This window comes from Ochotona princeps, chromosome 20 (genome assembly GCF_030435755.1).
Source record: "Ochotona princeps isolate mOchPri1 chromosome 20, mOchPri1.hap1, whole genome shotgun sequence".
NCBI classification, from domain to species: domain Eukaryota; kingdom Metazoa; phylum Chordata; class Mammalia; order Lagomorpha; family Ochotonidae; genus Ochotona; species Ochotona princeps.
The window spans coordinates 4344919-4361885 of NC_080851.1; the positions used below are offsets into that span (position 1 = coordinate 4344919).

General features: G+C 42.7%; 1 protein-coding gene across 1 annotated transcript in view; it reads right to left on the reverse strand.

Annotated features, from left to right (window-relative positions):
- Positions 1 to 16967, reverse strand: part of SEMA3A (semaphorin 3A) — a 182968-nt gene that overhangs the window by 11284 nt on the left and 154717 nt on the right. Inside the window, exons 13-15 of the mRNA XM_058678270.1 lie at positions 10901 to 10942; positions 7013 to 7170; positions 2659 to 2726 (exon numbers count right to left, since the gene is read on the reverse strand). Coding sequence (XP_058534253.1) covers positions 2659 to 2726; positions 7013 to 7170; positions 10901 to 10942 — 268 coding nt within the window. The remainder of the gene's footprint in view (positions 1 to 2658; positions 2727 to 7012; positions 7171 to 10900; positions 10943 to 16967) is intronic.

Below are 16967 nucleotides of genomic sequence, written 5' to 3' on the forward strand. Positions count from 1 at the left end.
TAAAAGCTCCCTGGGTGAGTAGCCACAGGTGACAGAGAAGCGTGCTAGGATCCAGGGGCAGCGGGGCTGGAGTTTTGGGTCTCACCTGGGCCTACTCAGAGCTAACAGAGTGCCAAGTGAGTGCTAAAGTTTTCATCTAAAGTGAAATTTCTTTCATCTTGATCCCGAGTTACTTTACACACAGTCTTGCTATGAAAACCCTGGGATATGTAAAATATAGAGTGTTAGAGAATATGTTTACCATCACAGCTGGAGCCGATCATCCTGAAGTGTATAATTTGGCTTCATGTTGCTTAGCAGCCTTCTGTGAAAACATCCCATATCTTTATATGTTTCCATAGGAGCACATACATTTTATTCAATGTGAGAAGTGACATTAGCAAGACAACAATGATTCAACAGGGTTGGGCTCTGGACCGTTGCCCATTTGACTTTCAAATATTGACATCAATTATCCCAAGATAATTTAAGGATTCCTAATGGGAAGACGGCCTGGCCAAATGGGAATGCCTCACTCGGGTTCCAAACATTTGGAACTCACTGTAATCTATGCTGGAGATGTTTTATATTTGGTCAATTAAGCAATGCAAGCAGACAAGGAATAAAGTAGTTTCAAAAAGGGAGTGTTTTATTGCTACAGAGTTCCTCAAGTTCTTTTACCCTTCCCTCCCACAGCTCACATACATCACCCTCGCCTTGCACACGTACACACACACACACACACACACTCCTGCAACACTGAACTACAGCAATCCCTTCATCCTTCCGCAGTGTGCATTCTGATCGAACAGAGAAAAATCGACCCTCGTTCACTTTATCTTCCTTAGCTAACTAAGCCCCATTGTTCCCCGCAGGCTTTGCACACTCTCATTTCAATCAAAACACATCTTAAACTCCAGAAATGTTCTCGAATCCCTTACACTTAGCGCTCAGTGGTATTTACTGAACCCATCTAAAGTCTCACTTGAAAAGTCCCTTTAGTCAGTTCACACACAACCAAGCACACACACTCATCCCGGCATAAAGCCATTTGAAACACTAGGTGGCTCTGAAAAGGGACTGGATGATTAAACAAATGGATGTGTCAAGTGAGATATTAGGATATAATATTAGGACATAAAGCTTAGCAATTTTCAAACCACAGCTCATTGGCCTACCTATTGCGGTTTGCAATGACATTTATTAGTTCATTTATGGGTTAAAATAATGTTCATTAGAAGAGATTTGATGTCAAAAGTGTTCCTGATGACAATGTAGGATTTGAAGACAATAATAGATGCTATTTAGTTCAAGCCCCTACTGAGCAGAGTAAGAGGTCTACATTACTGGCGGGAATATTGGTTGCAGCTTTAGATTCAGCAATAAGCAAAGTGACAAGGTTCATCTTGAACTGGAGATTACAATCTGATTGGGATGAGTCCCAATTCCATTCTCCTCTCTCTTCTCACATCTATTAATGACAACTCTCTACATCTAAATATTCTTTGATGCCATAAATTAATATTTCATAACATGTCATGGATGAAATAATCCTGATCATGACTCGATATTTTTAAATAAAACAGAAAATGGAATATTAAGGTGAATATTTTATTGTCTAAGAGAAATGTGCCATTTCAAAAAATGATGGAGAGTGTGTCCATCAAGGCATCAGACCTGCTTCTGGACAGGCGTCACAGCGTTTGCTGCAATGTGCCATACTCTTTCCTGCTTTATGACCACAGGAACCTATAAGCAAAGTCTGGTGAGAAAACGTCGCAAGCAAAGTGAGTTGGAAACCAGTCGTAGTTACCGCTCTCCTGGGCTGGAGCACCTCCCCCAGACAGCCTCATGGCACGGTGCTGTGGCGCCAGCACTCCCAGCCTGAGGAGGTGCAGCGAGTTCAGACCAGGGACTAGGCTCTGCTGCACATGCTTGTGCTGGCGACTTAGCACTTCTGACAGATGAGCATTCCTCGCAAGGAATTAGCAAATCCAACAGAAGCTGTTGGACAAAAATTGCTAGGGCTGCTTCTGAGATTCCTGTCGAAAAGCACCTACAAAGATACCAGGGTGACGCCACGCTGCCACCTTCTGCATTCCAGCGCTTTTGACCCTTGGTGCCTATTGGGGTGTTGTCATCAATCAGTTCCACCATCAGGGGGCAGCACAACCTCATCATTATTTCCATCAATGATCCGGCGTTTCTGAGTGATGGCTTCAATATACTTTGTTCTCAGTGCAGACAGATGCTTTGACATAAAAGAGGCTTTTGCATCTAAGAGAGACCAGGGCAATTCTGACCCCAAATGTCCAGTGATTTAGTGTAAAGACGTCCACCACAGCTTCCCCTTCACTGGGATTCCCAATATTCTGGGTTTATAGCATCAGCATATACAGGAGTAATTTGCTCAACTAACTTAAGACTATATTTTCTTCCTTGATATATTTTAAGGAACATTTTTGCTGTTAACTTTATGCAGGCTTCAACTGTACATGACAAATTTCAATAAATTTCACTTATTTATTTATTATAATAACAGAGAGTTGGGGATTAAATGTTGCAAGCATCTAAAACATTGAATCTGTCATTCCTGTAGGAGGAAAACATGCGGACATGCCTTGTTGCCCATGATTTTAGCCTGGTGCTAACAGGTGGGAACGTGAAACTGTGACTTACCGTGGTGCTGCAAGTCTGAACAGTGAGTCAGCGGATCTCCGTTTCTTATATCTTGTCGTCTTGTGCGTCTAAAACAATATTTTAAAGTTGTTATTGTATCTGTTTTCCCCCTTATGATTTTGTTGTAGAAAGCAGAATCAGAAATCTACGCCAGGGACTTCTGTCGCTGCATAGCAGATACAGCTGCCACTTTCAGGGTCAGAATCCCACACGGTTCATGTCCCGGCTGCCCCACTTGTGACCCAGCTAATGTTCTAGAAAAAGCAGCAGGACGTGGGCAAGGGCTTGGGCTCTGGCACCATCTGAGAGACCCAGATGGAGAGCCTGGTCCCTGCCTTCGGCCACGGTGGCCGTCCAGGGAGCACCAGTGGATGGATAGCTCTGTGTGCTTCACCCCTGCTATGTAGCTCTGACGTTCAAAGAAAAGAAATAAATCTATGTTAAAGGCTGATCCAACTGAAAAGTCAAAGTGGCTCCTAGTGCCTGTCGGAGCAGCTTCCAAGGTGATGAAAATGCGACGCAAATACACAAATGTGCTAACAATGTGTGAGGAGTGCCTCAAAGCATCAGCAGTGCGTGGCTCTCACGACCTCGTACAAGTCACCAACCGCCTACCAGCTCGCCACTCCAACTGTTAGCGCAGCAACCGATTTCTTCTTTAATTGTTGAATTAAATGTGTTTTCTGTCATCAATGAGGGAGCAAACTCGAAATTAAAATTTTTGTGAATGTTGCCTTTCTCTCTTTTGTGCATAACTGCTTACGTAGACTGGTGTTAAATTTAAACATATTAGAAGTAGGAGTGACATTTTTAAGTTAGCTTTTGAGTTTCTCTTTTGGTTGCTATATCAACCTTCTGTTTTTTAAAGGAATGTCTTCTATGATCATAGTGTATGATTACAAACCAATATGCCTGTAACACGAATCAAAGAAGAGAAGTAGCCACAAATGAGCTAGGCCTCTTTTTTGCCAGAGGAAGGCAAGAGGGACGAGACAGCTTATCACCAACGGAAAGGTCAAACTTTTCCATTCAGATCCCAATCTCCAGGTTGGATGCCAGGCTGGGTCCTGTTATCCTAGGGGCTCCTTCTCCAGGATCCACTAACTGCTGGCTGGGAGGGAAGGCGCGGGCGGATGAGGTGTGTGGGTGGAGAAGAAGGCTACAAATTGAGACTGAGTGGCAGACTGGAAAAAGACGAGGCCCTTGCCCAAGGGTTTCTTCAGCTCTTTGATGGGTTTTGTCTTATAGCAGAAGGAGTTCTACCCTCCCAGAGAAGACTCACAGAAAGGCCACTGAGAATTGCAAATATGGGATTTGTTACTGTATTCATAAATTTAGAAGTCTAAAGTATTTATAGATTTCTATTTGTAGAATTAGCGAGACTATCAAACAGATGTTGCACATTTCAGAATTGAGCCAACAAGAGAACTTGTGAAACATGAACTACAAAGCATGAGGGAAGGCATTTTTCATTGCCATTTAAGCTTTTGGAAAATACCATCACAGAGAACATATACACATTGGGAGGCCTCCAAACTCGCCTTTTCAAAGGACGTGCAGTATCAGACACGTGCAACTGGATTAGGGGAATCTGTGAGGCATAACAAAAATGCAATAATGAAAATTCCTTCAGTCTTGGATTGGAGAAATACAATAAACATTTTTCAAACATGCAACAATGTACAGGTTTCAACTTATTCTTGACGGAGTTTTGGTTTCTTCTTTATCTCCCTCTTTATAAAGAAAAGTTTTGAATACAAACGGATTATTACTGAAGCTAGCAATGCTGTATGCTTTTACACGGAAAGGAAATCTTGCTCCTGGAACACAAGTTCTGCCTTTGTTTCAATGATGGAAAAGCCTCCTAAAGCTAAGTGTTTTTTAGAGGCATAGACTTTTTATCTGAACTGATTTAATTTTATTGCTGTAAAGGCTGCAAGTTAATATTACCGAACTAGTCATGATTTCGTTAATTAGGAGACAATATCTCCACCTTCAGTTTTTATTTTAAATTTGGAATTCTAACAAAATCAATGGTGGAAATGAGTGATACAAGCATGCTATCATCTAAATTCTGACGGCTGAAGTATCAGTAAGTTATAAATATTTCTTAAGGAGGGTGAGTTCATGCTACATTCACGAAGAGTGTTATTATCCCGATGCTGTGTTTTGGTTCTTGTGGGGTTGTACCTTGGCACTCAGTGCCCTCCGAAGTGTGTGGGCACAAGATCTAAGTGGATACTATGGCCGTCTCTCCCTTATCGATTCTCCAAACATGTAAAATGGCTCAACTGTTGTAATACGTCATGAGCCATGAAAAACGGACATTGTTAGCTTCTTTGAAACTACTGACTCTTATCACCAACAAGCAAAACAGCTTCTATCACTCCTGGCATGCAGGGCCCGAATCGCGAGGGTTTTTGTTTTCTGTTTCTTTAGTTTCCAGGCCCCTCTCGGCGAGATTCGTGGATTACTTAGAAAAGTATCCATCAGTGTGTAGTGGTGGGCATGTTGACATGGCTGATTTGCTCAGTGAGAGTGGTTTGCAGGGGGTAGGGGGAAGAGATGGGGGACGTTGCTTAGGAGGTCCCAAGTTACAGTTACAAAGGGGGAAGAAGTCATTTTGTTTGTTGCAAAATAAGAGCTAATGATAATGTGTCATATATTAAGCAAACAGAAGCCAGGGGCAGGTGTTTGGGACGGTGATCGACACGTCATCCTGGGAGCCCTTGATCCCAGTTTCCTTTTCCTGTGGCACTGGAGGCCGCAGGCGATGGCTCAAGCACTGGAGCCCCTGGGTCTCATCTCAGTCTCCTGGCGCTGATCTGGCTCCGTGGGTTTTTAGCAGGATGGATCAGGCCACAGAAACTCTGTTTCCTTTCTTGTCTGTCTGTTCCTGTCACTCTTTCCAATAAATGGAAGCAAATAAAGCCTTAAAAACTGGAAGAAAGGAATTTGAGTGATTTTACCAAAAAATACATGGTAAGTATTTGAGAGATTGATTTGCACGTCGCACGATGTATACATGTATCAGAACATCTTGCGATACTTCCTAAACACGGGGAGAGTTTGCATATCAGTAGAAAATTATGTTAAGTTAAAAAAATCAATCGAGTAAAAAAAACCCTCTACAATGAAAGAAGAGAGCCAGCATGAAACTCTACATGGAACACAGGCATTAGAACACCTTTCTAAGAGTTATGTATGAAGCAAGGCTTTTAAGGGTGAAGGAATTTATATCCACATATATAAACAATGTAAAAATAATAATAAGGTGGAAGTAACCCAAATTTACCTACCACTTTAGCAAATGTCTAAGATGTTTTCTTAATGCTGTAACTGCATGTCCCGAAAATAACACAGTATTGAATGTCAAAGTCTGGTCCTGATGCATCCAATCTTGCATACAGTAACTTGTGTGTTACCTTTTATCTAAATTGTCGCAGTAACTTTCTAGGTACACCTTGGCAAATCTTATTCAAGAATATCCATAAATAATATACTCCTAGTAATGGCTAGGACTAATGATATAATTATCCCTGTATGAGGATTATATTTGTATTTGAAGTTCAAACACTATAAGAGAAACAAACAAACAAACAAAAAAAAAAAGGAAGAGAGGGCCCAGACACAGTAGCCTAGTGGCTAAAGTCCTTGCCTTGCAGTGCTGGCCTCCCATAATGGCACAAGTTTGTGACCACACTGCTCCACTTCCCATCCAGCTCCCTGCTCGTGGCCTGGGAGAGCAGTCCAGGACGGTCCAAAGCCTTGGAACCCTGCACCCGTGTGGGAGACCCAGAAAAAGCTCCTGCATCCTGGCTTTGGAGAGGCTCAGCTCTGGCTGTTGTGGCCGCTTGGGGAGTGAATCAGCAGATGGAAGATCTTCCTCTCTGTCTCTGTTCTCCGTAAATCTGCCTTTCCAATGAAAATAAATAAATCTTAAAAAAAAACGAAAGGGAAGAGAGTGCTGCTAGACAGAAGAGGAACATTCGTGGACAAAAGATCTCTTTTGGGGGAGAAGGCACTAGTGACAGGTTGACTGACTTTGGTCTCCATTTTTCCTGCACCAAATGGACCTGCCCAGCTGTCACGTTTTGGGAGAAGACTGTGCTATGGCGCAGAGGCCCCAGTGACTCGCAGACCAGTTGTTCCGGGGATCCCAGTCCCGTCTCTTACTGATTGCCGAGTCCATTGTCAGGAAAGCGAAAATAAGAACAAGCCCCCCATCTTCCTCCCACACCGTGCGCCCCAGCCCCCTGCTGTTTATCAGAAAGCGCACACAGGACTGTTCAGTCCGGAAAGGCCTTCCGCGCAGCGCGTGGCACCCATGCCCTCTGGTCCCCCGCGTGCCTACCTCTTGGCCGTGGGGAAGTAGCGGGAGCAGGCGGCACCGTCCCAGGCGCAGTAGGGGTCGCGGGCCAGGCAGCACTCGGCGCAGGCCTTGCCGTACACGTCGCAGCGGTGCAGGGGGAGCTGCGCCACGCCCACCGCCGAGCCCAGGTACAGTTGTTGCTGTGGAGACAGAGCACGGTGAGCACCAGCCTTGTGGGATGCTAACTTCTCTCCCAATAAAAGGTGTCCAGCTAACTCATCAGGAATGGATCACATTTAGTGATCTAAAGAAAAGATGCCAGCACCGGTAGCACGTTCCAAGGCAGGTGCACCCTCAGTGTTGTGCCGCGTGTCCAGTGGCTGTGTGCGCCGCGGGTTGCTGGCAGAGGGAACTCATGGTGGCTTGGGTGGCCTGTTTCTTCTTGAAGGACATTCAGCCCCAACGCGGAGAACGGCCCCGCATGCCCCGCAAGGCTCTTGTTTCTAGGTGCATTATTTTAAGTGAGGCTACTGACATCCTGCTCACTCGAAAGGTCACGGGCAGGAACGCGGGGCGTGCGGTCAAATCAGCTGGAATAAAAGCGGAGGTGCGCACCGCCTGGGTGTCTCGGTGTGCACACACTATGTCCCGCCCGGTTAGCTCCCGGTGCAGTCTGGGGCAGCGCCCAGGCTTTCCCTTGTCCATAAAATGAGCCCGTGGCACAGATTTCTTCAGTTCTGCCTGCCCCCAGAGCTCTGTAACGCCATTAGTCTCCCTGAAAATAAGGCTACCAATGACGCAGGTAAGGCAAGATGTAGGAAGGAACCCTTTCCGGTAGCTTCCAGCTCCCGATTTCTGGGCAACTTTAAAATGTCTGTAACAATGCTGAGTCAGTGCAGCATGGCAGCTGCAAGTTAAACACAAAATGAAATACACACCAAGTTACTTTCTGATTTCTCTACGTTTGTTGTGATTGGTGCATATCTCACTTTTCCTGTAAACAGTGTTCAACGATGATGGTAAGCCTTACACAAAAGCTATGTAAATGCTGAGACGTGTAATAGCATACAAGAAGCAGAACTCTAAAAAGAGTGGGTTAATTACCATGATAGGGAGATGGAACTATGTTTCAGGAAACCCAGCATGGACAAATTGCTTTATCACACACTTTAAATTACAATTACGATATAGGAACTGGCAACTGACTAATTTAAATACATACATGGGTGTGTGTGTCTGTCTATATCGAGATATATAAACAGATAAATTGAATATTGGTACATGTAATAAAATGTCAGAAATGACCAAGCAGATAAGGAGGGTTTATGTAGACCACAGTTGTATGTTTAAAGCTAAGCAACCTACTTGTATCTTCATATAATAAAGGAAAATAAGAGGAGACTAGTAATTGTAATGAAAATGAAGCCTTTGGAGGAATCATTTATCCTGATAACTATCACTATTGCATTCTAGTAAACAGAGAAAATAAGGTTATTACTATTACTGTATTACTCAACTCTCAGCCTGTTCCTATACTCAACTTTATAATTAGTGGAAAGATGCAGTAAGCCAGAGTAAATTAGCCAACAATGACTCAAGTACTTGGGAGGAAAAAGTGCAGTTGTGTTAGCATTTCCCTTTCTAGCCTTCCTTTTAATTTTTTTAGCAGACTCCCTTTAAAAAAGATGAACTTAGATTGAAAACAAGCAATTTTAATGTGATTAAACACGTACTGTTCAAACACAATGGGTTCGTTAGGAAGCTGTGGCAGTCACGAACATCACAGTTTAAACCAGTCAGCTGCCAGTTCCTACGCTGTAACTGTAACTTAAAAAGCTGACTAAATGGACCATACAGCAAAAAATCTCATGCTTGAGATCTAAGAGACATGCACAAAGTCTACAATAAAATATTTTTCTAAAAAATTTATCTTTTTAATTTTTATACAGCTCCATAGAATCAAGGATTTCCCCTTCCTCTCTCATATTAAGATACTTTTAATCATAATTATATGACACTAAGAGCTTTCTAGGTAGAATAGAAAGCTAAAATTATGGCAATTTAAATTATTGTCATCCAAGCCTAAAGTGTAATAAAATGTTAAAATAGAACTCAAGAGCATGTTCTTTTAGGTATGCTTCTGCCAGGTGATTAATACTGTACAGAAATAATTATGTTATCCAAATGAAGTGGGGTGTGGAGGTCTTGCCAGCACCATTGAGCATAACCCAGACCCGAGCAAGAAACCTGATGTGCTGTTAATACCCAGTTTAACCTCCCCTCGGGCTCTCCTTACTGTCCTTAACAAGCAGGAGATGAGTCCGTTTTTCCAGAAAATTGGCTGTAGCACATGTCCCCCTTGGAACTACTGACCTTCTTTTCAAGTCCCCAGAGGTCTGAGTGAACTGTTGTCAGATTAGAATGAAATTAAACTTCCAGGAATGGAAAAACCGTAGGCCTGGGACACCTGGGGCACTTCCTTCTATCATAGTAACTTTCATTCCTAGCCCATTTTTGTGTTTTCTTGGGTGACTAATTCTTTCACACATTCAAAACCAAAGGAATGTTATAGAAAACTAGATGCAAAGATCATGTTACGAAATTTGCCCATGAAAACTGGTAGAGAATTAATGCCTAATTAAAAAAGAAATCATTACAGAAAGAATATCCCAGTTTTGCTGCCCTCCTGGAAATCCCCGGATTTCCTTGCCACCCTCGGACAATTTTTAGATGGCAACAACAGGTGCAGACATACTTATGGAGTGGACGAGAACACCATGAGGACAGTGATATCTGCACTCAGTGCTGCCCCAAATACCCTGGAGATTATCAGCCTATTTTGATACGTCTGGTGGAAAGGACCCACACTGCCTTTTACTGGCACAGTAACTTAGCATCTCGTTCAAGAGCTGAAGCGTGGTCATGGAGAAACAGTTCACGAACATTGGCCAAATGTCTCCCACCACCACTGAGGCACATGTTACTGTTGTCATGAGGAGCGTCCCATTGCCTTTGGCTTTTCTTGTTAAATTATGGCATTAACTTTAATTCCAAGGCTTTTTTTTTAAGTTTCCATTGGTCTACTGGACTACAAAACTAGGCATAATCACTGGGAAAAGGCTACTTATTAGAGGCCCACACTGCATTTGTTTAGCTCATATCACATAGCCTCTACAAATCATTTCCTTAAGTGTCTTGTCAAAGATTTCATTCACTATGAATGGAAAGGCTGTTGATATGCTGCTATGCACCTTTGAATTCATGCAGTTTTAGGATTTCTCTGGATGTGACCTTTAAAAAAATTTTTTTGTGTTCTATTATGTCAAATTTTAAGTCACTTTTTTTTCACCATAGAAATATACTGAGAAAGCAGAGTCAACTCTCCAATCAAGATCTTCCAGACATATGGCTTGGAACATAATTGTATCATTCTATTAAATGCTTTCTGTTTATGTACATGCCAAGCAAAATTAAATTATAAACATATTTATATTTGGAAATATCTACCAGTGTTATTCGTGACACACATACATACAATCAGGGTGCTTAAAGAATGCATGGCTAATGGAGTCAAAAGATAATGTGTATTTTCCATAAACTTTGTGAAGCTCTCTCTTATAGTTAGGAAAGATGGAAAGAATCATTGGGTAATGAACAAATCAGTTATAATAACCAAGAAAGTCATATTGTAAATAATTGACAACAAATGCTGATCCAGGAACTATGTTTCCACAGCACAGCTGAAACTGGTTAAAAACATGAGGCCACAGAGAGCTACCTTTGGTCATCAGCTGACCAGCTGAGGTAAGAACAGTCTGACTAGCCCTTGGTTCCTGTTCTTGCCCGAATGTGAACAGATCTGCAAAGGGATGGTTAACCATACAAACTCACAACATGCAGGATATTGACCATAACATTTAGTGACGGTACCTGCTTAGTGGAGAGCTCCATCGCTGAAATAGCAGTTGGTTCCTGAAGCAGAAAAATAAATATGTGCAGTATTGGTCCAACTGGAAAAGTTAGCCATTAATTAATAACATATTATATTTTTGCAAGCTTTCAGAGAGATGAGAACGAAGACGCACTGAAGGAAACCGCATCGATGTGCAAAAATGTGACTCTGACACTCATCGTAGCGTCCTGTGAAAGCCCACAGGGACAGAGTGGTGGCTGACCGGATTTATGGCCCTCTTCATCAGGAGAAAACGCGAGAGGCGAGTTACGGGTGTGGGCCGGGCTCTGCGCCGCGTCGGCTGGCTGAGGGGAGATTTGAGGTAGTCCTGTGCTCAATTTGCCTGCTTTCAAAAACCAGGGGTAACTCCATAATAGGCTTCTCCATAAACCATTTCCCAGAAGGAAATGTGGAGTAAGGCTGAAGCTGCGAGTGTCCCAGGAGCTGCCCTCACACTAGATGGGAGAGGGGAGTGTTGGGCCATCTGTGCTTTGGACAATGCTCTGTGTTCAGACTTAATAAACGAATGGTTTTGGTTTTGCCTTGATCCATCATAGGGTTGGGGTGTCCCTCTCTTGGTGTTCTGTGAAAGTGTTTATTTGCACTGGAGATCACTGGGGCTTAGCCACCAGTGGCAGGTCAGCTCATGACAGCGCCAAGGAGAGCTAAGGCTCTCATGCCACCTCCCAGCTATCAAGGACTACAAAAGCTCAGTTGGCATGAGAGGAGTTCGTTTTTATTAAAGTGCCTGTTTCATGCACAGAGCCCTACATATCTCTGCAATGTCCATCAAAGGCTAGTATAGACAGGGAGTGAGAGCTAGGGAATGACCCAGCACAGGTTTTTACTGTAAAAACCAGAGCTGCTCAGCTGCCCAGGTGGACTGGCATAAACCAGTTCTGCCCTTGGATGAATGCAGACCACCAATAGTCCACACACCTGCACGCATAATCTTACATTTTTTTTATAGATCCTCTCATCTGATTGGGCCCCTGACTTTTATCTCAGCAGAAGGGTGCTGAGCGCATCGCTGGGAATGAGGAAGGAGCTGAGGAACAACAAGGTGGTCACCTCACTGGGGGCTGAGGCTGAGCCCTGAAGAAAGTAAACAGAACTGGACTCGAGCCAAACTGAATCACCCTCAGTTGTGTCTGTCCTGCCAGATGTGTGCTAGTAGGCAAGGCATATGCACTCTTCGTAAATCGATTTCCCCAACTTCAAGAGTAAAGGTGCCTCCCTAACGGGGTTGTTGAAAGATCAAACAGTTCACATGGGTACACAGAAAGCACTTTGTAAATCTCTCTCATACACACACACACACACACACACACACACCATACACAGGAGTAGTTCAAAAATTTTATGGAGAAATTCAAAGGTACAATTATTCTGGTGCAAATAATTTGGTGTCATGAAGGGTATTTTGATAATATGCATTTTAATGGATTTTGGGGGACTATCTCCCACGCCGGTTTATGCAACCATGTGTGTCTTGTCGCCTCCACACCCCACGCAGTCTGAGGTAGGATCTTGTTTGTAGGGACTGAGCAGGAGTGAGGGTTGGGAGGAAGGTAAGAAAGTCAATAAAAAAATTCGCGCTATGTAAGTCACCAGTTAGAGGAAATCCGAGAACAGGCAATGACGTTCAGAATTATCCAATTAGACTTGCAAGAGCGGACATTCACATCCCAGTACCTGCTGGGTGCTCCTGGGTTGCTCAGTTCATGCAAGCCCGACTGCAAATCATTTGCTTTCACCTGGGCTCAGGGAGGGTGTTGGGGAGATGGCAAAAGGCAGAGGCGAGGCCCAGGGGCGGGGGCGACTTAGTCATTAGCTCCCTCTGCGCCAGGGATGTCGGATGCTTCAGTTACTGTCATACCTCTAGCACCTAGAGTCGTACCTGGCATCGACAGGTTTCAGTCAACGTTTATGAAATGAACAAACGAATTCTCTGTCAAGTCCTGCTTTCTGCCCTCTCCCTGCCTCACCCCATGGACTTGTCTGAGATCCAGATGCCCATCCTACATGGTCTTTCCTGGATCCTCACAGCTTAGCTGGGACTGTTTCAAGCCAATCTCCTACTCCATTCTTGATCATCTCTCCTTTGAGGCCCTCTGAGCCTATGCTGTGTCCTCCCACTGAGGAGGAAATCGCCTTCCTTAGAAGCAGAAATGACACTCAACCCCACACTGCTGAAGGCTTCTCCAGCCCTGCCTCTGGCATTGGCCATCCAATGTGGCACGGTTGACCGGTTGACCTCTTACGTCTTCCTGACGCTCCAGCTACTCAATCCTCTCACACCTGGGGGTTCTCCCTGTGTTTTTTTTTAATCAGCCTCTGTCACAGTCTTCTCATCCTTCAGCCATTCCTAGTGGGTGTGGTTTCTCTGGCCACCTCCTCTGCACTGTCCTTTGCTGGCTGCCTGCTTGTCCTGAAAGGCTCAGCAGCCCCTGTTATCTCCCCAACTCCCTGGTGTGTTCAGGATTGCAAATCTCCCCCTCCAAACATGATGACCCAGCCAAGAACAGGCTTTCCAAAGCACCGAAGGCAACCTGCGTGGGACCCGAATGAGACATGCCGATCAGGGTATACAATAATTTTTTTTTTCATTTTTACAGTTAAGTGACTGAAATGAATTTATGTGTTTCTTTACGGGAATTATTGATCATCAGACAACTGTGACAATAGTGACGAGTTCCTGCACTGTCTGCAGAGATGCGATCTTCAAAGGGACACAGTATCCAAGATGCTCAGCTTCAAAAAGGCAAAGCAGAAGATTTTACTTAGGTTTGTACAATTCTGGAATCAATGAATCAAAAAGTCTTTCAAAGTTAGGAATAATACTTCTTATGGCAATTTCTTTCATTGCATCAGTCTGACTGACAGACTGTAAGAGCTAACTTCATGCAGCTTCCCAGGCAGCACATGCCACAACCAGGGTGCCAGGAAACCATCTCCTAGGTCCACACAGACTCACCGCTCATGGAATTCGAGGGGAAGTTAACTTTGTGCACAACCCTTTAGCAAATGAACCTAATATTCATATATTTCATCGTCATTGACAAAATAAAACCCAAATATTTAGAAAGCTAAAGAAACGGAATGGTTTTATAGAAGACATATGAAACATAAAGCAAACTCCGACGCCCACCAGAGGTCACTGTGTCGTGTTACGATTTCAACAATCTTAAATGAAAATCTTAGAATTCCTTAATTAAAGGAACTTTATTTATTATTTAGACTAGGAAATTAATAACAGTTTGGAATAACATGTGGTATATGCTGCCTGAGGTTGAATTTTAATAGACAATATATTAAGATGACATACATTTAAATAAGCTATATTTTTTTCTGAGAAATAGCTAGCGGTGGGAATGACTTCCATTTAAAACAGATGCAGCTTCATAAGCATTTTTTTCATGAAACTGGTTTCAATTGCAAGTTTAATTGGTGTTCAAGTAAAAATGAAATTAAAAACCTTGCATCTTTTCAAGATCGTCTATGACTCTAATTTACCATATTTTTCCAGATATTTTAATCTAGTTCTTATTAAACTTTTGCACTTGCAAAGCTTTTGAACCTGCTGATCCCAGGCGATTCTGACACAGCTCACTGGATGCTAAACACATGGATGCTCCCTCAGAATGAGCTAATAGATGGGGTTTTGGAAAGCATCAATTATGCTTTACATTTGAATGAAAATTAAACTCCCTCATTTGTTTGCTCAGCTGTTCACAGAATATTGCATAAATTGGGTTCAAAACGCATGTGTCATTGATGTAACCGCCTTGCAATCCTTTGCAGTCAATAGGACTATAAATAAAGCCCATTGTCCTGAGTGCATTGTAACTTGATGTAACACTTGGCTCTACTCAGCAGCAAAGCCCTCCTCCACCGGACTGGAAAGAAAACGGCTCGCTGACCAGTTAAGGCAAAGCAGCACATGTCAGCCTTTTTCAATCCTCTGCAAAGCATGGAAAAAGAAGGCATAGATACAGAATGTTCAAACATTTTAGTCAAGATTTTCATTTGTGTAACTACTTAGTGGTAACTACTGTTTAGTGCTAAGTTTAATCGAGAACAAAATGACTGCAAAGGAAATGCTCATTACAGTCTTCCTCATCACATGACGGAACTCAGGCCTGATGGACCAAACGTGCCCAGCAACACCCAGTCAATCTCGTCCGAATTATACACACAAGTCAGACCCGGATGGAAGTTTCTATCTGCTCAGGCTGATTTGAATATTTAATGTCAAATCAAGTCTTTTCAGTAATAGTATTGTGTTAGTTCTTATTGATTAAAATTTTTATTCTAAAAGGAGAAGCTTTATTAACAAGGAATATTTATTTATTTATTTATTTATTTTTAATTATTTATTATTTAACTTCATTAATTACATTGTATTATGTGACACAGTTACATAGATACTTGGGTTCTCCCCACCCCTCCCCAAACCCTCCCACCATGGTGGATTCCTCCACAACAAGGAATATTTATATAACTGTACTCTGATTGAGATTCGATCCAGAATAAAAGTAACTTTGATACAATAAACACCACTGTTCTGTTCCGTGACTGGCCTAACACCTTAGCATGGCAGTGGGCATAACTGTGGCTTGAACTCAGTAATGTATATGAGCCTTTGCTATTCAGTGTAGAAAGGCACATCATAATCACAGTTTCACAGAAGTGGCAACAGTGCAATTATCTGGCTGGTTAACATCAAATGCCTTTAAAAGAAAAAAAACAGACTCCAGGAATCTCACATACTGTCCTGACCCTAAATGTGCGTCTCATCTAGGATTCAGTCAACTGTCCTGGAGGCTCATGTGGAGGTTTTTAAATTGTATTTTATTTGAAATGGAATGGTTTGTGCAATTAAAATTGAAGACATCAGAAACTGCAGCATTTCCCTGCTGTTAATCTATCTGGCTGCATCAATTTAATGTGTTGTGGGATTTCCCCCTTACCACTGCAAAATTAAACAAAGTTTGACAGTGAAATATTCCAATTGCTCTACCACAATATATGCATGAACTTTGCCTGATAGAATAGAATGCTGAAAGTAAATATTTCTCTAAACTCTGCCCAAATATGTTTGTGTCTACTTGAGTGCAGAGAAGTGACAATGACAGTAACACATAACACAGGACAGGGGGAGAGCCCAACAGCGTTCCACGGAAGGAGACGCTCTCCATGTCACTAATAACTTGTTTATGACATTTTAGATTGGCATCCAATCCTTCAGCTGCAGTAAGACGCTGCCTACCTAAACTGAATGGTTAGGGACTTTCTCCTGGATCTTACACACCACACCCATGTCAATCTGTGCTGGACATACAGTTGATGGTGTAGTTCTGTGGACACTGCAAAATATTAGCAAAACCTACTAGATATTGAACATTTGAACTTGCATGATTGCTGGCTTTCACATCTCAGAATTTAGGTAAGTCATTCAATAGGATAGCCTAAATTTACATCTTTCATATTGATATCTTTTATAGAGGAATATAGATGAGAGGAAAAGCACACTTAAAGCTTCTGAATATGGAGAATAAAAATTATACAGATGACAGCAACACTACCAATTACGTGTGTTCACAAAAAACAAATTACTTTTAAAGTGTCATGGCCTAACGTAATACACTTTCACAAAGTAAAGTTTGACCATACTAACAATAAATTAAACCTGTGAAAGTACAGCATGTAACAGAGGGGATGTAGCCTGGATGAGGCCAAGGTCCATGTTCATAGTTCACAGAACACTCAGCACTGTGCTGCGGCTGCGTCAGCTATGAATATATATTTATTTCCCACTGAATGAATAAATGAACCCCATCTTGGTAATGTATGATGGTGGCAGGCGAATCTGCCAAGGAGTCCTGAAAGAAAGAGGGTCTAGAGAGAATTAGGTTCTCACAGTAGCAGAGTTACTGGGTAACTGCACCTGCACGTGTCACAGTGGTCCTGAGTCATTTACTCAGCTGAAGAGCATCGGTTGAGAAGGTGCCTTAGGCTCTGGGAGTCCAGCAATGGATAGGA